Here is a 22,727-nt window from a genome sequence, read left to right as displayed (position 1 = left end):
TAAGCCAGGCAGTGAAGGACAAATACCATATCATCTCACCTTTAAGTGGAACCTAATCAACAAAACAAACAAGCAAACAAAATATCACCAGAGACATTGAAATTAAGAACAATCTGATAGTAACCAGAGGTGAGGTGGGAGGGGATAATGGGGGGGGGGAAGAGGGGAAGAGATTTCAAGAACAACTATAAAGGACACATGGACAAAACAGACAAAACCAAGGACAGGTGGAATGAGGGGAGGGAGGTGAGGATGGCTGGGGTGGGGGGTTGCAAATCACATATCTTTTTTTTCAGATTTCTTAACTTTATTTTATTTTTAGAGAGGGAAGGGAGGAAGATTAAGAGAGAGAGAGGGAGAAACATCAATGTACAGTTGCTGAAGGTTATGGCCTGCAACCCAGGCATGTATCCTGGCTGGGAATCGAACCTGCTGCACTTTGGTTCCCAGCCCGCACTCAATCCATTGAGCTACACCAGCCAAGGCTGCAAATCACATATCTTATAAGGGGTTAATATTCAAAACCTATAAAGAACTCAGACAATAGAAAAAAAACTGTTTTAATAAACTGGGCAAAGAATCTAAATAGACATTTTTTTTTTTCAAATAAAACAGGGCCCCAAAGTACTTAATATAAATAGAAGCATCCCCTGTCAAAACTTACAATTCCATTCAATTTGGGTTCATAATTTGTTGCATCTTTGGCTATGTTGTACTATACACAATTATTACAAATCCTGTGTGGTAATTATGTGCTTACATAGGGAAAAATGTTCTTATTGTTTTCATATCTAGTTGAATAAAAAACTTATTATGAATTTGTTAGCATATGGTTTTTACTATAAGCATTTTCTTTAGCTAGATTAGCTTTCCTAATAGATTTCATTATACCTAATTACAATATGCTTCCTTAAAATAATGCTTATTTTCTGTGAGATAGTAATGCATTAAAATATTGTAATAATAAAGCATTAAAAATATGGCTGATTCCATTCCTTACTGTGGCCTGTAAAAACAATGAGGAAATAATAATTATAATGTTGAGTGCCTATTTTGTGTCATGCACACAATTTGAAGTGTTTTATATTTATGAATTCTTAATTTTTCAAATACCAGTTGAAGTATGTAATTATTAGCTGAGGAACTGAGGCATCTAGAGGTTAAGAAACTTGTCGAATATCACGTAACAAGTAAGTGGTAGATTACAGGATTTAAAATTGAGCTATTCCTCAAGAAAATACAGATATAAAAACAATCGCTTAACTAGATATTTATATTGAAGAACCATACAATACTATAGCTAAAAGAAAATTTTAAGATAATCTGACATTTTATTTTATAGCTCAGAAAGTAAAGCTCAAGTAAGTTAATTGGACATTTCTTTCATTGTCACTAAGTAAAAAAATTAGTTTATACTGTGTTCCTTTCCTTTTTTTTTCTTTTTTTGTTTTTACTCATCTGAAGGCATTTTTTCATTGCTTTTAGAAAGAGAGGGAGAAACTTCGACGGGAGAGACAAACATTAATTGGTGCCTTCTTATATGTACCCCAACCAGGGATTGAAACCTTAACCTGGTATATGCCCTGGCCAGGAATAGACCTCACAACTTTTGGCCTATAAGATGTCAGTCCAACCAACTGAACCACACTGGCCAGGGCTGTGTTCCTTTCTTTAACAGCTCAGGAGTAGATATGTATTTGACCTAGTTCAACATGCCAAATAGCAGCATATCTAAAATTGCTCACTGCAATTTGTGCTTTCCTCAGCATGATAATTATTATCAGGTTGACCAAAAAGTTCATTTAGTTATTTTCTGTACTGTGGCTTTAGTAGTGCTTAGTTGTCTTTAACTTCATTTGAAACAATTTTTTAGATTGTATTGTGACAGCTCTCATATCATCATGTATTTTAAAAAATTTATCAAAATTGGTGAATTTTTGTGCAGCCATTATTGATGGTGGAAGAAAATATTCAACATTTCACCACATTATGCTTTATTATTTTAATAAAACTAAAAATGCTACTGAAACACACACACAAAAAGATTTGTGCAGTGATGGAAAAGGTACTGTGACTGAACATGTTAAAAGTGAAGTTTCTTGGTACTATTGATATTTTGACCAAATAATCTTTTGTTTTTTAAATAATAGTGTTTTATTTCTTTTTAAAAAAGATTTTGTTTGTTTATTTTTAGAGAGAGGGGAAGGGAAGGAGAAAGAGAGGGAGAGAAACATCAATGTGTGGTTCCCTCTCATGAACCCCTTACTGGGGCCTGGCCTTCAACCCAGGCATGTGCCCTCACTGGGAATCAAACTGGTGGCCCTTTAGTTCACAGCCCACACTCAGTCCACTGAGCTACACAAGCCAGGGCTAACCAAATAATTCTTCACTATGGGGCTGTCCTAGGCATTGGAAGATGTTTAGCAGTGCCCCTGCCCTTTACTTACTAGAAATCCATAGCAGGAGAAAGCTGACATACTCAAAATATCCAAATCAATCAAGTTATTGGTGAAAATAAAAAATGTGTCTTTTAGTTTACAGAAAAAGTGTAACAGACCTTTTGGCCAACCCAATATTCTATGATGGAGCTGTGTGTTTATTTATTCCTCTTGTATGTTGAAAGCTCCATGAAGATAGGCATTGCTGTCCTACCCATCCTTGTGAGTAGGATAATAATTCTTATTAAATGTCCCAGAAAATATTACCAAGAGCATGGAGAATTTTTAAAAGTAAAGACAGAAGGATACTTGTAGGACATGCTGAATTAGAGCTTAAACAATGGATATAAACATTAAGTGCTAGAAAACAACTGAAGCAGACAGAACAAACTGGGTAGCTATCCCAAATGGATAGTTACTTTAGAGTATGAGAGAGAGTTGTAAATAAAGAAACTACATTTTGGTCACAACCACAAATCATAGAGTAATTCTGTGTGTCCACATTTTATGTGAAAGTTGGGTCATGCACTGGTATTTTGTTGTATCTTGATAGTACAAGGAACAATTGCCATCAAAAAGTGTAATATACAGATAAAGGACACTGATATATGAGATCTGTCGAGAAAAAGTCAAGCCATTGTTTTTTTTTTTTAAGCAGCTAAATATTCCCATTTATTTCTATGTATTATTACTTTAGCTTAATCTTGCTTATTAAATAACATGACTTTAGTTAATCAATACATTGTTTAATATGCTGTGATGTAATTAATACAATTTAGACAAAATTATTATGTAATACTGAACACATAGAAATTTATAATTATTTTGTTTTTTATTTTTTTTTTACTTTTTATTGCTGTTCAATTATAATTGTCCCCATTTTTCCTCCATTACTTTCCCCTGCCCTACCCACCCCTACCTCCCACATTCAGTCATATCCCTCCCCGTTGTCCATGTCCATGGGTCATTTATACATGTTCCTTGACTTGACTCTTCCCCTTCTTTCCCCAGTTACCTTTATCCCCTTTCCCCTCTGGTTACTGCCTGTTGTTTATCACAATGTCTCTGGTTCTATTTTGCTCATTTATTTGTTTTGTTGATTAGGTTCCACCTATAGGTGAGATCATATGGTATTTTCTTTGACCTTCTGGCTTATTTCACTTAATGCTCTCCAGTTCCATGAATGCTTTTACAAGGGGTAGGAGCTCCTTTTTTTTCTGTCTGCTGCATAGTACTGCATTGTGTAAATGTACCAGTTTATTGATCCACTCGTTTACTGGTGGGCATTTAGGCTATTTATAGCACTTGGCTATTCTAAATTGTGCTGCTATGAACATTGGGGTGCATAGGTTCTTTTGAAATGGTGTTTCAGGATTCTTAGGGTATAGTCCTAGCAGTGAAAATGCCAAGTCAAAAGGCAGTTCCATTTTTAGTGTTTTGAGGAAATTCCATACTGTTTTCCAGTATGGCTGCACCAGTCTGCATTCCATACTGTATTCCAGACAGTGGCTGCACCAGTCTGCATTCCCACCAACAAAGGGTTCCCCTTTCTCCACAACCTCTCCAGTGCTTTTTGTTTGTTGATTTGTTTATGATGGTCATTCTGACTGGTATGAGGTGGTATCTCTTTGTGGTTTTAATTTGCATCTCTCTGATGGCTAGTGATGCTGAGCATCCTTTTTTTATGTTTCTGGGCCCTTTGTATGCCCTCCTTGGAGAAGTGTCTGTTCAGGTCCTTTGCCCATTTTTTAATTGGATTGTTTGTCTTCCTGGTGTGGAGTCATGTGAGTTCTTTACACATTTTGGAGATCAAACCCTTGTCCAAGGTATCATTGGCAAATGTATTTTCCTATATGGTTGGTTCCCTTTTCATTTTGCTTATGATTTCTCTAGCTGTGCAGAAGATTTTATTTTGATGAGGTCCCATTTTCTTATTCTTTCTTCTATATCTTTTGCTCTAGGAAACATATTAAAAATATTGCTGCGTAGAATATCTGAAATTTTCCTGCCTATGTTCTCCTCTAGGATTTTTATGGTGTTGTAACTTATATTTAAGTCTTTTATCCATCTTGCATTTATTTTTGTGTATGGTGTAAGTTGGTGGTCAAGCATTGTAAGTTCAGTGGTAGAATTCTCACCTCTCATTGCTAAAATAACAAAACTGGTTTAAGCAACATTATTGTAACCAAGGAAAGTGGACTGGAATGTGCATGGTTGAACAATGAAAACTTTACTGTACTAGTTGGTGGGGGCAGTAGATGCCATGGAGTGAGCATGTGTACTATATGGCCATCACATTAAAAATGACTGAGCCAGCAGAGCAAAAATTTGAATCGAATTTTGTATTATGCTTGAATATTCATCTTCGGAAACTATTCAGATGATTCAGAAGGCCGCAGCTATGGGTAACTGGTGATTGGCAACTTCATCATGATAATGCACCTACTTAAGCATCACGTCTTGTACACAGATTTTTGCTGAAATGACATTATCACCCAGGTGACTCAGCCCCACTACAGCCCAGACTTCACACCCTACAACTTCTGGCTTTTCCCAAAACTGAAATCATCTTTGAAAGGGGAGAGATTTCAGACAGTTGAAGACATTCAGGAATATACAATGGGGCAGCTGATAGTGATTGGGAGAACTGTATGAGGTCTCAAGGTGCCTACTTTTAAGGGGACTGAGGTGTCATTGTCCTATGTACAATGTTCCTTGTACCCTGTATTCTCTTCAATACATGTCTCTGTTTTTCATATTACATGGCTGGATACCTTCTGGACAGACTTTATATATATATATATATATATAAAATGAGATAAATAATGTGAATTTAAACATTATATTACACTTTGGAACTTCTCTGCTTTACAACTGTGAAAAAATTAAGTAAAGGTTGTGCCACACCCAAGGATATTTAACAAAAGTATCACAGGACTTTTTTACTTATTAGTTTTGTAAATTGAAAATGGGAATCCTAAAGTCATCACAATAAGCATTATAGGTGCTTATAAGCATGCATCTAAATGCTCTTAAATGCTCTTGGGTTAAATCCTCTTAGATTTAACCCATCCTCTTAGAGGATGTTAAATCCTCTTAGGTTAAATGCTAAGAGACAATTTACAAAACAGGTTGATTTTGTTTTTGAAAACTGTAGTCAGTTGCCCGTATCTTTAGAAATATAACCATCATATTAAGCTTCTTAACTACAGATTCATAGCTGAAGGAGTAAAATGGATTCTGGTCAGACCAAAATTGAATTACCAACTTTGTATTCTAAACTGATGTCTCTAATATTGCCTATAGTCCCTTGATCCTACTACTTTAATTTTATCAATCCTAAATCTCCTTTAGAATAAATTTATCTTTGTCGATGTCTGCCCCTATTCTTATTACTTAAGCTGAGAAATATTGTGATATAGTACTGTAAAAACAATGAGTATTACAGTATGATAAAACTATTTTAATGAACCTATGATATCTACTTTTTTCTATCATTTAAATTTGTGTTTTTTAAAATATTTTTCTTATAGCACTTTGGGGAAAGAGAAAAAATCTGCTCATAATATCTTAATGTCACCTTTTGACTTTTATTAATGTCTTTTTTTATGGAACACTTTTGTTAAAAACTAAAATAATGCTTTTATTATGGTATATATTCATAAGTAGTTCAGAAAAGTCCAGAAAATGTTGCTTATACCAGTTCTTGTTTTCTAAGCATTTTATAAGCAGAAATGTGATTTCTTCTTTGATTGCTTTTAACTCTTAAAAAGCCCATTTCAGCATGAGAAAGGCTTTTCTGGCTCAAATCATGAAAAGTTGGTACTGAAATAAGTGAAACTCATGGGCGATTGTGTGCATATAGATCAGGAATAAATGCATAGGAGCTCGTTATGTTGCATTGGGAATGTGAGCTAATGAATGCATACCTTACCATCGTGGCAATGCTTTCTAGTCATACAAAACATACTACTTGCACTGCATACCCATAATAATAGCGTTAGAACAGTGTCTGAAGCATAGAGGTTTGACTTTTTTTCTTTAGTGGTACAGAATCCTGATGATAAAAAGAAAGAAAATGAACACCTTGTCATGTTTTAAATCAGCATGGGGAAATTCTCAAGTGGATGTGACAGCACTCCGAGTGTGCGGCGCTCTCTTCGTTAGGACTGCCAATCACAATTAGCAGCAACAGAGATGTTGTTCAAACCTAAATAAAAATCACTGAGAGTCTTTTTGAGTTAATATCTGTAAGAACAGAATACAGAAAGAAACTTGTCTCTATAGTCCAGTTAACCTGTCACTGAGAATTACTCTCATTTTCCCTGTTTTCATTAGGGTCAGTAAACAACAGAGCCAGCCAATATCACTTGTGTTATACTCAGATTGAATGTGAAATATCAGATAACATTACAAAGGAATAATTTTAGTGACTTAATTTCAAAGCTTGAATCCTTAGAGTTTTTTGTGACTAGGACATTGGCAAATTTCATGAATTTGATGTCTACACTATTGAAATGGATTTTTTTGAGTTAATCTCTCTTGCAAAGTTTTGAAGAGATACTCTCTCATCAATAATCTCTTCTGATGCTTAATGCAATAGAGAGGAATGTCTAACTGTTCTGTCAGTGGGAGTGAGAGAGTTGTGATTCTCTGTAACAGTGCAATCCATCTGGCAGTGGAAGAACTCTTTATTGTCTTCCAAAAATTATCCTGGGATCTCAAAGCCAGTGGGTGGTCTCTCCTGTTAACGCTTGTGCAGCAGCCATCAAGTTATCTTCTACTATTCCTAAAGCTCCTTTGTTCCGTTCATTGCTAGCATCTGTGGGCCTATTTGATCCTTCAGAAAGCTGCTGAAGGAATTTTCCTTTTTTACTCCTCCTAAAAATTGTCTGCTCCACTCATCGGAAGTGGTTTATTTGGTTTCCATTTGGCTATGGCCCACTAACATAATGCTGAATATTCCTGCAAGATTTTCTTATTTATGACCATATTAAAAATATCTAGTACACCCAAGAAATATTTATTAAACTACTTAATGCAGTAATTCCTTGTTTTCCTTTTGCTCTTCCTGTTCCTGGCACACACTTGGTAGTTATTAAATGCTCAATGGTAAGTAAACATATGATAGCTCCAAATATTTTACATGAATATAAATATTTCTACTTTATAAAATCAGGCAAAACCATCTGAGGTAAACTCTGAAATTTCCTTCAAAATTACCTTTCATGTAAACAGAAAATAAGTGACATACAACCACACGGCACAGAGGTCCTCCAAGGCCCAGATGGTACTGAGTCACTGCCCATTAACTAACATAAGGGATCTTCAAAAACCAAACCCCAGACTTTTTAAAAGTATGTTTTTTGCAGAGAGATGTATGTAGACATAGAGATAAAGGAAGATATAAAATGACAATAAAACTTGATAAAGTTGGTCGCTCATTGTGGGCAACTGTTTCGCATGCTGTGGAAATGTAGCTAAGCCCTCATGTGGAAAACCAGTGGGGTGTGAGTGGCACACAAGACCAGGCCTGTAGATAGGTTCTCCCAGGGGGAATCAGGCCTGCATTGTATCTAGACTGCTATGAGGCTTGCCTTTGCTAAAACTCCCTCACCCTGAATTGAGGCAGGAAGGTGTTACTGTAACTTCCTAAAATCTGAGCTAAACATCCCAAGTATGGAGTGTGACCAGTTCAACCACTTTTCCCCTTGGTCTCCAACATCCTTCTCTTTGAAGTAATTAGCAACATTCTTTCCTTTGTTATCTGTAAAAGATAATCACCTGCAGTGAACCTGTGCATAGTAAATGAGGACTACCCTTCATGTAAGGTACCCAGAGAAGCAATAAAAGCTTGTCCAGGCAGGGACTGAGCTCTCTGGCCCTCTTGCCCTCTCTTTCTCACAGAGTGGCTGTGCCATCCCTTTTTCTCCACAGGACTTCTGTAGTCCATGTGTATTTGTTCTCTAGCAACCACAACATACACAGATCCTGCAGGCCAGGATCCAACACAGCTCATTCATGCACTTTACCTAATTCACAAGTGCTAATGTTTCAGCCAAACACATGTACTAAGTTTATCTCTGTAATGGACAACACTGCTTCTGCACAGTTGGAGTCCCTGAGTTGTTTTCCAGAAGGCTTTGAAATCACAGATTTTTTTTCTGTAAACCAGGATTAGTAAACGACTCACATTTATTTAGGATTTTTTTTTGTTTTTAGTTGTCCCCAAACTCTTTTTTCAGATACCTCTCTAATAACACATGAAATGCTTCCTTATCGCTTTTTAATCTGGTCTAGTGACTCAAAAAAGACAGCAGTTTTGAAACAACACCTGTATTTCTTATTAAAAGGCTATATTTTATTGGAAATTATTAGTAATTCCAACTCCATAGCCTGTGCATTAGTAATTCCAACTCCATAGCCTGTGCATTGATTGATTCTATTTTTCATTGGTTTATGAGCCTTATTTCAATTTATTTTTTAATCAAAGTGTAAAGATGTTCTTAGTATCTTTCAATGAATTTACCTTTTTATTGTTAGCAAGTAGAAGAACAGAAGTATTTCAAAGATGAAATAATCATGTGCAATTCAGCATTATCCATAATTATGAATTTATAAAAATGTATAATCAATCTACAGGCACAGTTGGTATATGAAGTCCTTAACATATTTATAACTTTTGGTATCTGTTGCATCTTTACAGAACTAGAAAGCCATGCTAACTGTATGGGTAACATTTCTTTTTGTCTTGGTTGTGCTCTAAAACTTACTAAAATAGGGCTACCTAAAAGCAAAATTCAGAAAGGCAATCTATAAGCATGTCAACATCCTCAAAATTAAGGTTCAACCAAAGAGAGACCTTATTTAGATGTTTCTTATCTTAGTTACTTGGTAAAATATACCAATAAAGACATCCTAAATAATTTCCTGCTTGGTTTAGCGACTTTCAGGTCACCTAGGAACAGACTGTAATCTAATAAACAAAATATTGCTGCTAACTCTACGCTTGATTTAGTTAGGTATTTAGCATTTATTTATTCATTTAGTTGATCAGTATGCATTTATTAAACACTCAATGTGTACAAGACAAAGAACTACAGGCAAAATGACTACAAATATAAATAGGACATGGCCATGTGTTCAAAGAACTCAGGTGAGGACAAGTGAAAAAAGAAATTCAATCATACTATAGTTGATAAGTCCTCTAATAAATATACCTCAGGAGCATAAAATATGGTTCCTAATCCTAGCAAAGACTCCTGAAAAAGGTGAGATCAAAGCAAGAATTAGAGGCTGCATAAGAATTTGCATATGAAAGCAGAGTGTGGGACTAGAGATTAAGCTAGTAATAAAGGCATATCAGGAATTGAAAAGAACAGAAAAAAGACAGACAAAGATGCATTACACTGTCTTGACTCGTGCTCAAGGGACAAAACAATCTGGAGTAACTGGGCAATGAAATGTGAGACATGAGTGGTAAGAAAGTAGAACTGAGCACTGGACAACAGCTATATGGTAGAATATTGTTCATGCTATGAATAACTCAGACTTTCAAATTGCAGGAAGAGGGAGCCAAGAAAATACTTGAAGGATGGGAATTATGTAGTAAGCTCTCTTCATGATAGTGGTAACTTTTTTATACATGTATATGAAGCATATCTTTTTGGGGGATGAAACTGTTAGGAGATTCCTATAGTTCCAATGAGAAATGAAGGTGGCCTTATCTAAGTAACAATCTAGGCCTTACCTTTCTAGGTGAGAGGAGATTTTTTTCTGGAAATATTTAGAAAGTAAAACTCACAAAACTTGATTATGGTTGAATATAAGCTATAGAAAGAAAAAGAAGAAATAAAAAATGTTCTCAAATGTTCTCTGTATGTTTAAGTGATTGGTAATGCATCAGCTAGAATAGAGAGTATGAGAGGCTACAAAGGTGAAAAGTGTAAAACAATTCAATTTTGACATGTTAAAATTTGTGGTGCTCTGGTATTTCCAGAGAGTGGTCTAGTGAGAAGCTGGGTATGCACTGCTCAACTAGGATGTGATGTAGATTTAGGAGCTATCTGCATATTGGTGACTATTAAAACTATGTACAGAAAAATTGAATGGAACAGGAAATAGTAAGATGGAAACAGAGGTTAACCACATCTAGTAATACCACCTCTATTTCTAGGCAATGTGCATATCTATCAACATCCCAGTTCTTTCCCCTCATTTATTGACAACTTGGGCATATGGCTCATTTTCTACATCTCTAGTCCAAGCTGACATCATTAGAGATGGTTCATCTAATGCTCTGGGCTTTCAATTTCTTGATCAGCTTTGAAGTCCTTCACCAACTCTTAACTTTGGGAATTCACATCTACAAACCTATAACTTGTCTTATTTCAAAAACTTTAGTCTCAGTTGTCCCATTTCATAAATACAAACTTCAGACTCACACTGATGTTTCCACTGTTGTCCTTTAGACTCATTAAGAACTCTGTTCTCTCTAACTACTATCTACTACTTCCCAGTCTTATTCTCTACTATACCCTCACTATTGTTTCTTCTATTTTTTTATTGCTCTATGTATCCCAGAATCTATTGGGTTGGCCAAAAAGTTCATTTAGTTTTTTCCATAGGATGGTTATAGCAGCACTAAGTTGTCTTTAACTTCATTTGAAACAATTTTATTAAACTGTGTTGTGACAGCTGTCATATCAGTGTACATATAAAAAAATCAAAATTGGTGAATTTTTGTGTAGCCATTTTAATATTGAAGATGGAAGAAAATATGCAACATTTTTGGAGTATTATGCTTTATTATTTCAAGAATGGTAAAAATGCAACTGAAATGTAAATGAAAACTTTGAGCAGTGTATGGAGAAGGTGCTGTGACTGATCAAACATTTCAAAAGTGGTTTGCGAAGTTTTGTGCTGGTGATTTCTCACTGGATGATGTTCCATGGTCTGGTAGACTGGTTGAAGTTGATAGCCATCAAAGCAAGACATTAATTGAGAACAATCAACATTATAGCATGTGGGAGATAGCTGACATAATCCAATTACCCAAATCAATAAAATTATCGATGACAATGAAAAATGTGTCTTTTATTTTATGGAAAAAAGCCATACAGACTTTTTGGCTGACCCAATGTCATTATCTTACCAATCTAAAACTATTTGCTTTCTTAGCCTTTTCTCATATGCCTAATTATCCATGGCTGAGTCTAATTTGTTTTTGTATGTCATTTATTTAGTAAATGCTAAGGGACATGTATATAAGGGGGGGCTCTCAGAAACAGAATTATCTTCTGGAGGGTGGACCCCTTGTAGTACAGGCATCCCCAGCTAGTGAGCTGGGTTCTAGGAACCCCTCTGTATCAGTGCACCAACTGGTGTTGTTGTAAGAGGCTGCATTGGGCTTCAGTGAATATTTTTTTGAAGACCCTTTCAACGCACTTGCCCATTTCATGATGGGTGAATTATGAGTGCACCTGCCCACATTGTGTTAAGTGTTCAGCAGTTTTTGACCCCAAAAATGGCATGACTGCCATGTCCCACCCTCCCTATTCACATGATCTTGCTCCGAGTGACTTTTTGTTTTATTTCCCTGAATGAAAAAAGTCCTCAAAGAGAAACATTTTGCCAATACGGAAGAGGTAAAACAAAAAGTGGCAGAAACACTAAAAGGAATCTAAATCAATGAGTTCAAACACTGTGTTGAACAATGGAAAAAAGTCTCAGTAAGTGAATGAAGTTTCAACATGTAAGAATAAATACACATTTTTAAAAAATAAATTCTGGGCTGTTTTTTGAGTGCCCCTCATATAAGTTATCTTATCTAACAACTTCATGATTTTTAAGCATTTTAATTTTCATAACAAAGCTATGTGGTGGGCACAACCTGGATGTTCCCTGCAAGAGGAACTCACACCATCAAACAGGTCTGCGATCTCCAACACGGACCAGAAAATCATTTTGTTTTATTATTTTCTCTCCTTTTGGAATAATTTCTATGAAGAAATCAACCATGATGAATGAAAAAGACCAAACTGTTCCATGAAGAGAGACTATGGAAGAAAACTGAGGCTACCAGCCCTCAGCCAGCATCAACTACCAGACCTCAGTTAGCCTCCAGACTGAATTGTCTAGCTGAGACCTTAGACATCATTGGGGAAAGAAAAGTCATCCTCACTATGTCTTGGTTAAACTTCTGACCTTCAGAATTGGTAGGTTTTGGGGGAACTTGTTATGTAGCTATAGTCACTGCAATACTACCAATAATGAGCTTACTGCTAAATCCAATGAACACCTCTCAAGACTTCATTTTACTTGATTATTTGAAATGTTTAACACAGACGATTAAACTCGCCATCTTGAAATACTGGTTTTATTTGTTGTGTATTTCACTGCCTACTATATATATACATGGTACTTGAATCTTTCTCATCAGTCCTTATCAGTTACCTCTACCCATTTGTTTCCTTAAGACCCTGTCTTAGGCCCTCTCTGGGTCAGTAGTCATCAATTAGGAGTATGCAGTTTAGAACAAATACTCTGTGTGACTTTACTTCCATGGCTTCAATTATTTTCTAATGCTAATATTATTTAAATATACATTTAGCCATGATGTCTCTCATGTGCCTCAGACAAAGATATCAAACCACTAATAAACATTAGAAATATCTCCTTGGATGTCTCACAGATATTTCAAACTTGACATGCCCCAAAATAAATGTATCACCTTTTCCATCACACTGCTCTTTCTGTTTTTTATTTTATCAGTAAAAGGTGTTAATATCTAATACACTTAATTTCCCAATCCAGAACTGCTTCATTTTCCTTCTTTAGTATCAATCACCATACCACTCTGTAATTAATTAAGTTCTATTGACTCCAATTCATCAATGCCCTTCTTTTGATTTCCAATGCCACCTTACTTTTATGGAAGCCATATAAAATCTTTACTTAGTTCTTATGATACTCTTAAAGTTTGACTCCCTTTCCCTTCCCCATTGCCATTTTTCAACCTGTTGTGATCAGAATATTTCTATAGTACAAATTTGAACATGCTTTTCTTTATTTAATACCAGATAATAGCAGATCATTTCCCTAAGGATCAAGTTCAAATTCTTGATAATATCAAATATATCTTCAGCCTCATTTTTACCAACTCTCTTCTGCATAGTTTATTCTAATTTCTCTTTAACTTCTTCATATTAAATTCTCTCCTAACCATCTATGTCTCCTTTCACCATCCTCTTCAGCAAGCTCCTTAAATAGTTAATTAATTTTGTATCTGTTTGTATAGTCTAATTCAAAAGCCTTTTTATCCCTATGTTCTCAAGACAATCTGCACTTACATCCATCACAGCACTTTCTACCCATAATTCTAATTTTTTCTTTATATGTTTGTGTCCCAATAGACTTGTAGTTCAATGATGGCAAAAACTCTTTGTTCAAAATTATATGGCCAGGGCTTAACAAAGTTCTAACTTAAATAAATAATGTGTATTAAATATCTACTGGATTAGTGATTAATGAATTGATTAAAAATGACTCTGACAATTATAACCTTAGATATAGCCCTTGATAATGGAAGGGCAGAGGGAGGGAGATATGTACTTACAAAGCTTTAGAAAATAGGTTAGACATGAGAACATGGAGTTGAAGAGTCTAGACAAACCTTGTGATTAGTTAAGTAATATTAGAAATAATTAAATTTAATGGAAGACCCCAAAAAGTAAGATGCTATTGAGAGTGGTAAATATTATGGCAAATGTATCATGTGTCTCCACTCTGACACATATTTCTCCTCTTCGATACATGTGACGAGTCTGTAAAAAACTATTAATTGCCTGAGCATTTTATTATTTCATTCACCATGATGGCAGTAGTATCAGTTAAGGAGCTCAGTAAATATTATTCTATTCTAAAATGTTCAGAGTCAAAGAATTTACTTGTTTAAAGACTAGGGAAGCTTGAATAGTGAACATAAAACAAAGCCATTTTTATAATAAAATTTAAGTCAATGTTAAATATTATATATTAAAATAAAAGATAAAAATAAAATTTATTATTAGTTCATAATCAAAGTTTTTTCACTGTCAATGAATATTTTTCATACATGAAATAATGTCTCTGAACAAAGAACACACCTCCATATCTCTTACATATATAAATAATTAAATAGTATGTGTTCTGTTAGTAAGTAGTTTCATTCCAGTAAGGCTATTTCACAGTTTAGGGAGGATTTTTGAGTTTCTTGTGAACCTTATCTCTTGACATTCAATTTTAGCTTTGTTGATGATATTTAACTTACATCAAAAGATAATGAACTACTTTTTTTTTGTTGGAAACCTGCTGTGTTTGAGATCTACTAGGAAAAAGTAGAAAATGTTCTCTTCTAAGCATTGCTATTGCTGTGAAGACCCTTTTGAACACTTACTGATGTCGGGTACATCAAATTCTTAACTGAAATCATGGCAATTGAAACATCACATTCCTTTTTCATATGAAAATGTATTTTTTCTCCTTACCTTGCTGTACAAAAGATCCATACACAAACCACATGGAGTTGTAGAGAGTAGTAGAAGTCATTGATCCCATTTGTAATCGTGGAGGATTAAGCCAATTCAAAAGGTAGACCAGAAGACCCACAAGAAGGACTGTGCCAGCAATGCAAGCCCAGAGAGAGAGATCAAATGGTGCAAGACAGGCAAACATATCCACGGTCTTTTCAGCTCTTCGAAGCAGTACTCCCACTGAGTAGTCCATATAACGTGTTGTAAAGTCCACCACATTCTCACGATCTGGGGTGATGGTTAAAGCAGATATCCCTATGTCAGCTCTCTGAGAAATTGAGGGAGGAAAGAACACATTAACAGTTTGAAAAACAGTTTGGTTTGTGACATTTTAGCTTGACTTGAGGAAAAAAATAGATGCCTTGGGCAACATCTTAAGTCTTAAACTGAAAAACACTGTAGAAACTTCTTAGAGGAGAGTTATGTGTGGAATGTTGCATTTCTTATTGCAAACCTTGCCTCATTAAAGCCAGACAAATTATCTTGTTCATATTATCAGTGAAATAAGCATGTGAAATCAGTGAAAAATATTTTAAACACAGGTAACACCTAAAAGAAATTATCTTTTTTCCAGGGCCATTTTATCAAAGTCTTCATTAACACAGTAGCAAAGACAAAAATCATTCTAAGGAATTCTTTTTGAGAAGATGTTCCTGGGATATTCAGTATGTCCTTAACCTTTTAAGTCATTTATTTAAACAAGTCAGTATAGCATTTTATCCTCTGTTTAGATTTCTCTGCATCAAATTTTATATTGCTGATCTCTAAACACACTAGTTTGTTAGAGGTTTCACATAGTACTATCATGTCATATGCCAGGGGTCTCTACCATGATTTTATTGTGTAAACATCAGAAACATTTTAATGAACAATTAAAAATTAAGAAGACAGACAATTCTTCTTGGAGTTATAACCCTTCTTCTCAGTGTGTGTCTCCTTAGACTGAGTAATAGTACTCAAAACTACGGCATATGCCATTTTATTTATTTAAAGTGCACAGCAGAATTGCAGTGAAAACACTAAATGACTTCAAATTTAATTTCTATGACATGAGAAACATATTTAAATACATAAAATATGGCTTATTCTTTGAAATAATTATTGGTAGCTGTGATTACAGCTGTGGGAAGCTCCTTCCAGTCAAATGCAAACAACAGTAAATTATTTGAACATTTTCATTATTTTTCTTTTTAATTGTTTTATGAAACAATACAAAACTGTTTTATTGCTTTTGGGGACAAAAATAAAAGAAAAAATAACATGCCTATTATGATAAACCAACTTAGATAAATCTAGTTTCCAGAGTAATGGTAACAAAAATATTCTAGCAAAATTTAATATTCATGTGTGTGTATATGTATACATATATATAAACATATTCAATTCTCACACTTAATAAGTATAGAAGCCATATTAAGCTATATTTTTCTTACTCCAAAGCTCATACTCATGATGCTTTACTATATTATAAGAAATTACTCATTTTCCAAATAACCCAAATTGTAGGTAGTTAAGGTAACTGATTTAACTATAATTTTTACCTTAAAAAGTCTATGTTGCTTTCTAAAAATTTTACTGTTTGCATTACAATAAAACCATATACCATATTAATATAAGTACCATGAGTTTAGAAATAGCTGAGAATTAAGCTTAACAATTACTATATGAAATGAACTTTGAGAAAAATAGTTATTACTGATTTAAAACTCACATATTTATTTTTTATAACTAGATATTAGGAATTAGGTCTTTTCAGATTAAAAATGTAACCTGGATCCTTACTTAGCTTTCTAGTTTTATCTTTTCTGAGCTTTAGTTTATCTATTTATGAAATAAATATAACTATGTTTAGTATGACTACTGTGAGTTAACTCATTTATTTTAATCCTAATGATGAATGAACAACTCTCCAAGAGTCAATTAGTCTTTCAGAAGGTATATTTACTTTTTCAAGACATTAAAGTACTCTGGATCAATAATTTACTAATTGATGTAGTGGTGAACAGAAGCATTTTATGATTCAAATAAAGTGAGAAAATTCCACCTAAGGAGATATTTAATGACAATGTGTTGATTGAGTGCTTGTAAATGTTCATAAACATATTGTTGATAAATAATTAAATGTTTTTCATGGAAATGATTATGAATTGGAATGGTCATATATTGCTTTTCATAATAGATATCTGTAGATTACAAAGTCAATTTCTATAATGGGATAAAAAATGACATCTAGGGAACAATGAATTTTTTTAGAAAAGGAACTAATTGTATCATATGAGCTAAAATATTTATTAAATACAATAATTACTTGTCATATTTCTATGGATAACTTCCTAAATTCTAGTTCACTTTCAACACTTGTATATTCTGTCCTTAAGGAGAAATTCCCAATCTTCCTGTGCTGGGCATATCAGAATCACACAGAGTGGGCAAAAGGAAGCTTACAGAAGTCGAATAGGTAAAATATATCATTTATTCTTATATTATTATTTATTAATTGTTATATTATTTTCCATACAAATATCTGTAAACCTACTTTTGCCCCACCCTGTATAATGGGCTTTTCAAACTGCACAAATGCATTTACACAGATGCACCATAAAAACACAGCCTCACATTTCCTCCTCTCTGAGATTTGTATATCCTTTTCCAAGGAAGTGCCTCACTCCATCCTTCAGAAACAATGATATAGCAGACCACTGTGTCTGATACGAGCTTGTGATCATCCTTACTTGCATTACAGAAGTTGCATCAAAGCAGAAAAAAAATCTCCAAGAACTACTGATCCTGAACGATGATCCCAAAACTTGTTGAATATTTCAAAACAACCAGAAATGATTAGAGACAATCATTCATACATTTTCCTCCCTCCCCACTCCTCCCTCCATCTCTCTCTCTTTCTCTCTCTCTCATTATCTAGCTATCTAGATATCTTTCTTATGTATGTATGTATGTATCTTATATAGCTAGATATCTAGCTATCTAGATATCTTTCTTATGTGTGTATGTATGTATGTATTATGTATGTATGCATTTGAATGTATGTCAACTCACTTGTCCAGATTTCTATAATGACTTTTCAAATCTGTACCCTTTTGAAACTTTTAATGTTCTCACTAACCCTTGGAAGATAGCCTCCACTGCTATTTTGTAGAGAACATAGAAGGGAGATTATGATTCACACTTATTTTTACCTCTCAGTTTACAACCCCAAGCCAGCGTATTTTGTTTAACCTCTATTACAACAGAGGAGCAATCTTCCTTCCCACTAAGACCAACCCTCCATCTGTAAACTTGGCAACCAATCTCTTCCCTTTCAGATACTTAAACTCCTGTCTTTTACGTATTCAACATCATCCTATAAATGGCATATTTCTTATGAAAAAGATTATTTTACTCCAGCTCATTAGAATAAAAATAAAAAGAGAAAAGCCTTTCCTTTTATTCCCTGTGATCTCTGATTTCCATTACTACCCATTCTCTCTCCCTTTTGCACAGTCTTTTTTTTTTTAAGTTTGTTTCTATTACCACACCTATCAGTCACATTGGGAAGAACTGTGTACCCAAATAGTTCAGTACTTATGGACAGAGCACATCTTAATCTTTACATGACTGAATCAAATGGACATCATTTAATGTCCACTTATTTAGGCCTCTTGACAACATTTGACAGTGAGGATTGCTCCTTCCATCATAAACACTCTTTTCTTTGGACTTCATGACATGATATAAGCCTCTTTCTCAGTTCCTTTTTCCAGCTTATGTTGACAATTGTCTGCATTTTGGTTTATACCCTTATCTCATTCAAGATACTCTGCCTAGGCAATCCCCTTCATGTCCATCTCTTCCAGAGTTTCCAGCTACATCCAGATTCGCAAATTTATAGTTCAGGCTGAATGCAAGAGTCAAGACTGATTTATGCAACAACATCACTGTAATTTTTATTAGATGTCTCAACAACTTCTCCAATTTAACATGGCCAAGACCATATTCATGATATTGAACTCTAACCAGTTCTTGTCTGATGTCTCTTGCTTCATTAATGTCTTTCTACTTAAGTCTTAAAATATGGTGTCCTCATTATCTTTCTCAGTTTTATGCCCCCTATTTTGTCTTTCCCTATCTATTTAATCTCTGGGAATCCTAATATCCTTTCACTTCTCTACTATTTATGGCTCTCATCACTGTTTTCCTCGACTCCTTACAAGTCTACCTTAAATCTATCTTTCCTCTTTCCTATTGCAGGAAAAGTAACCTTTTAGTAGAGGAAATATGTACTGTCCCCTGCCACAGTTGAAAGGCTTCCAATAGATTCGCATTGCTGTTAAGAAAAAAGATAAAAATCTTTAACAAAGTCTGAACATATTGAGCTAGATTATGCCAAACCTACTTCATCATATTCATACTGAACCATTTTCTTTTTCAACATGTTTTCCTGATGCATGTTCTTAGTAAATGCTGTTCCCACTGCCTGGATTGACTCTCCCAAAATTTCTTCCTGTGAAAATCTGATCCATCTTTAATATAATAATATAATATAATAATGTAATAATTATGTAATAATCATTACATAATTAGTATTACTTTACATAGTAATGTAATAATATAATATAATGTAATTTAATATAATATAATTCATACAATATAAAATCTTTAAGTAATACAACACAGAGACAGAGCTTCTAAGTCTTTCTAAGGACTGCACAAAATTTTAAGCAATAACTATTTTTGTCACTTTCAAATTTTCATTGGATAGTAGGTACTCAGTATGTGTATTGATTATGATGGTACTCTAATAAATTTAATCATTTTTCCTTGATATATTTTTAGAATTTTCCTTTTCTTTCCTATAATAATCAATAGATATTTGATCTTGAAATTTAGGTTACATTCAATTACAAAGTGTTTCTTGGAGCTTGCCATACTGATTTTTCTAGAAATTAAGATTTTCCACTGTTTCAGTAGTGGTTTCTCTGACACTAAAAACGTGACAAGAACAGTATTATTAGTTTAGATTCTATGTTGTCATTCTTAGTCTTATATCTCAACCTCTTCCTGGAAACCACATGCCATCCCTTCTAGCTTCCTCTTCACAATCTGCCTCTAACCCCACAGCCATGCCCATTCACATGATGGTACTATTTTAATGTCTTCCAGGAACAGTTGAGTTTTCACTGGTCTCCAAACTCCAGTTTTTTTCTTTCTGTCTAAATATATACATGCAATATTTTTCCTTTTTTGTATTTTCATTTGAGTTCATATTTCCCCCCAGAGCATACCATCATCCTTCCATACTCTTTATTTCAGTATCTCTCATATAGTACTTACTCCATAAATAGCTGTTTTATCTTCTCAATTACAAATTTATTGAGGCAGGAGATTTATTTTCATAGTCTTCTTTCCCTCTAAATATTTTTCACACTGCTTTGTCCACAGTAGATGTCCAAAAAAATTTTTGTCAACGTACTGGCTTTTTGCTATGTGTTAAGAAAAATATGTGTTTTTACACAACTCTAAGTTTTGGCAGAAATTAGATTTCAGGATGTCTGTATACTACCTAAAAATCTTTATTATTATGAAGTCATTGACCATGAATTTTTTTCTAAATCAAACTGTCAGCCAGGCCTTCCAATTTTAGTGTTCTAGGATTTAATGTTTTCAGCTCACATATGTGGAAGACACCTCCACATGTTAACTGTACAACCCTGTACAGGAAATATGACTACCCTCTTGTACTGAGGACAGATCTGAGACTCAGAGAAAGAAAATAACTTGTCCATGGTTATAGGTGAATGGCTGTGGAGTGGACTGTGCCCACCATACAGCATTTGTTAAATTTGATAAACTATTTTGCTTTTATGGTTTCTTTATAATCTCTTTCTCCTAACTACTTAACTAGTATTTATTCATTGCTCCATGATTTTTTTCTATTGGTATGTGTGTGCTTTTTAAATCTTACTCTTATTTTTCTGACTTCTGATTGGTCCATAAGCAATACTCATAGGAGGTAGGAGAAAGAGATGAACAGACAGTGGTAGAAGTGCACATGTATGAATGACCATAGAAGGCATTATAGGAAATTATAAAATTTTCAATAATTTTCACACTGAAAAAGGTGGAAACTATCAGAAAGTTTTAAGGAAGTGTGGTATGATCTGACTTACATTTTTCAGTAATCACTTTGACTGCTCTGTTAAAAATAGATTATAGAGGGAAAAGCAGTGACACGGTGGGTACTTAAGAGGTGATGGAAGTAGTCTGAAACAAAAAAAGTGGTGGTTTGCACTAGTGAGGGGTGGTAGAGTGGTGAGAATTGATCATATTTAGGATATATTCCAGGTTCATAGCCAGATAAATTTGTTGATGTAAAAGCTATAAAGTATAATAGAGAAAAGAGGAGTCTGGGATAACTCAAAGGTTTTGGACTGAGTAACTTGAAGATTAAAGATGCTGTAAACCATGACAGAGAAGGCTGTGGGTAGAGCAGTTTGTGAACTGGTGGTGAAACTGGAGTTCCATTTTGAACATGTTATTTTAATGTACCAATTAGATATCTAATACAAATGCTGAGTAGTGGTAAGAAATATAAATCTGCAGTTCAGGTGAGAGGTCTGAGCTGAAAAATCAAATTTAAAAAGTGGACTGCTTATAGATAGTAATTAAATGCTTGAGACCAGTGGAAAATATTGGGTATAAGTTCTTTCATTCTCTCTCTCCAATCCTTCGCCACCTCTCATTTCACTTTCTAGTTCTTGGAGAGCAAGAACTCTGTTGCATATTTTGTGTATTCCACACAATGCCAGCCACGTATAAGGCCCCAAGAAATGCGTATTGAATGCCAAGTAGGAAGCAAGCTACAAGTTATTTATAAATTGAAATAGTTCAGGCATTATCCTGCAGTACTAAAAGGGCTTTAAAAATAACACCATTTCTGTAATTCCCAAGAGGGAATGATACCATCTTCAAAGAAAAGGACAATCAGAAAGAGTTTTTCAGTCATTAGAGATGTTTTCAACTTTCTGAGAAGTCATCTTAAGGCTGCTTGTGCACAGAGCATATAGAAGCAATCTCTGCCTAAAATACCCAAACTGAAAATCCACATTTCAATAAAATGCAAACCAAGGATAATGACTAGAATTGAGTGAATTTTTATTTTCATTAGAGTAAAATATTCAAGCATTTTAGAGTTCATTTAAGATTGCTATTATAGATGTTTTATAGCTCCACAGAGGTGGGGGGATATAAGCGATCTGTAAATGAGAGACAACTAGCTTCCAGAAACAGTTTGTCTCTAGGAGGAGTGAGTCTATACTGTCTGTGTTCCTAGTGATTCCATGAAGCATTAAGTGAAATATAACTTGAGTTACATTCAGGTGACCTTGCAGGGAGCTTCTGCAGCTACTCTCACTCCTCCTTTGATACCAATGACTCTTTTTAGGGACTCAGTTGTTTCTTTTTTAACTAGGGAAATCTTTACTTATTTTAAAGCCTATCACTATAAAATAATCGAGTTACAAAGAAAAATTCACTATGATTTAAAACAATTGAAACCTGAAGTATCCAAATGGCAGGCAAGAGTAAACCCATGATTATCTTTCAAGGTGTGGCTTTATTTTTAAATATTAATTTATCAAAATGAATCATCATACTATATTATACTATACTATATAGTATACTATACTATTCTACACTATAACATACTATAGTATAACATACT

The 22,727-nt window shown here is 34.3% G+C and overlaps 1 protein-coding gene across 1 annotated transcript in view; it reads right to left on the bottom strand.

Annotated features, from left to right (window-relative positions):
- Nucleotides 1-22,727, bottom strand: part of GRID2 (glutamate ionotropic receptor delta type subunit 2) — a 1,404,853-nt gene that overhangs the window by 302,293 nt on the left and 1,079,833 nt on the right. Inside the window, exon 11 of the mRNA XM_045820339.1 lies at nucleotides 14,966-15,278. Within this exon, the coding sequence (XP_045676295.1) occupies nucleotides 14,966-15,278 (313 nt within the window). The remainder of the gene's footprint in view (nucleotides 1-14,965; nucleotides 15,279-22,727) is intronic.

This window comes from Phyllostomus hastatus, unplaced genomic scaffold, assembly GCF_019186645.2.
Source record: "Phyllostomus hastatus isolate PE091 unplaced genomic scaffold, TTU_PhHast_1.1 phas_scaffold_39, whole genome shotgun sequence".
In the NCBI taxonomy this organism is placed as follows: domain Eukaryota; kingdom Metazoa; phylum Chordata; class Mammalia; order Chiroptera; family Phyllostomidae; genus Phyllostomus; species Phyllostomus hastatus.
This window is presented reverse-complemented; position numbering and strand designations above follow the sequence as displayed.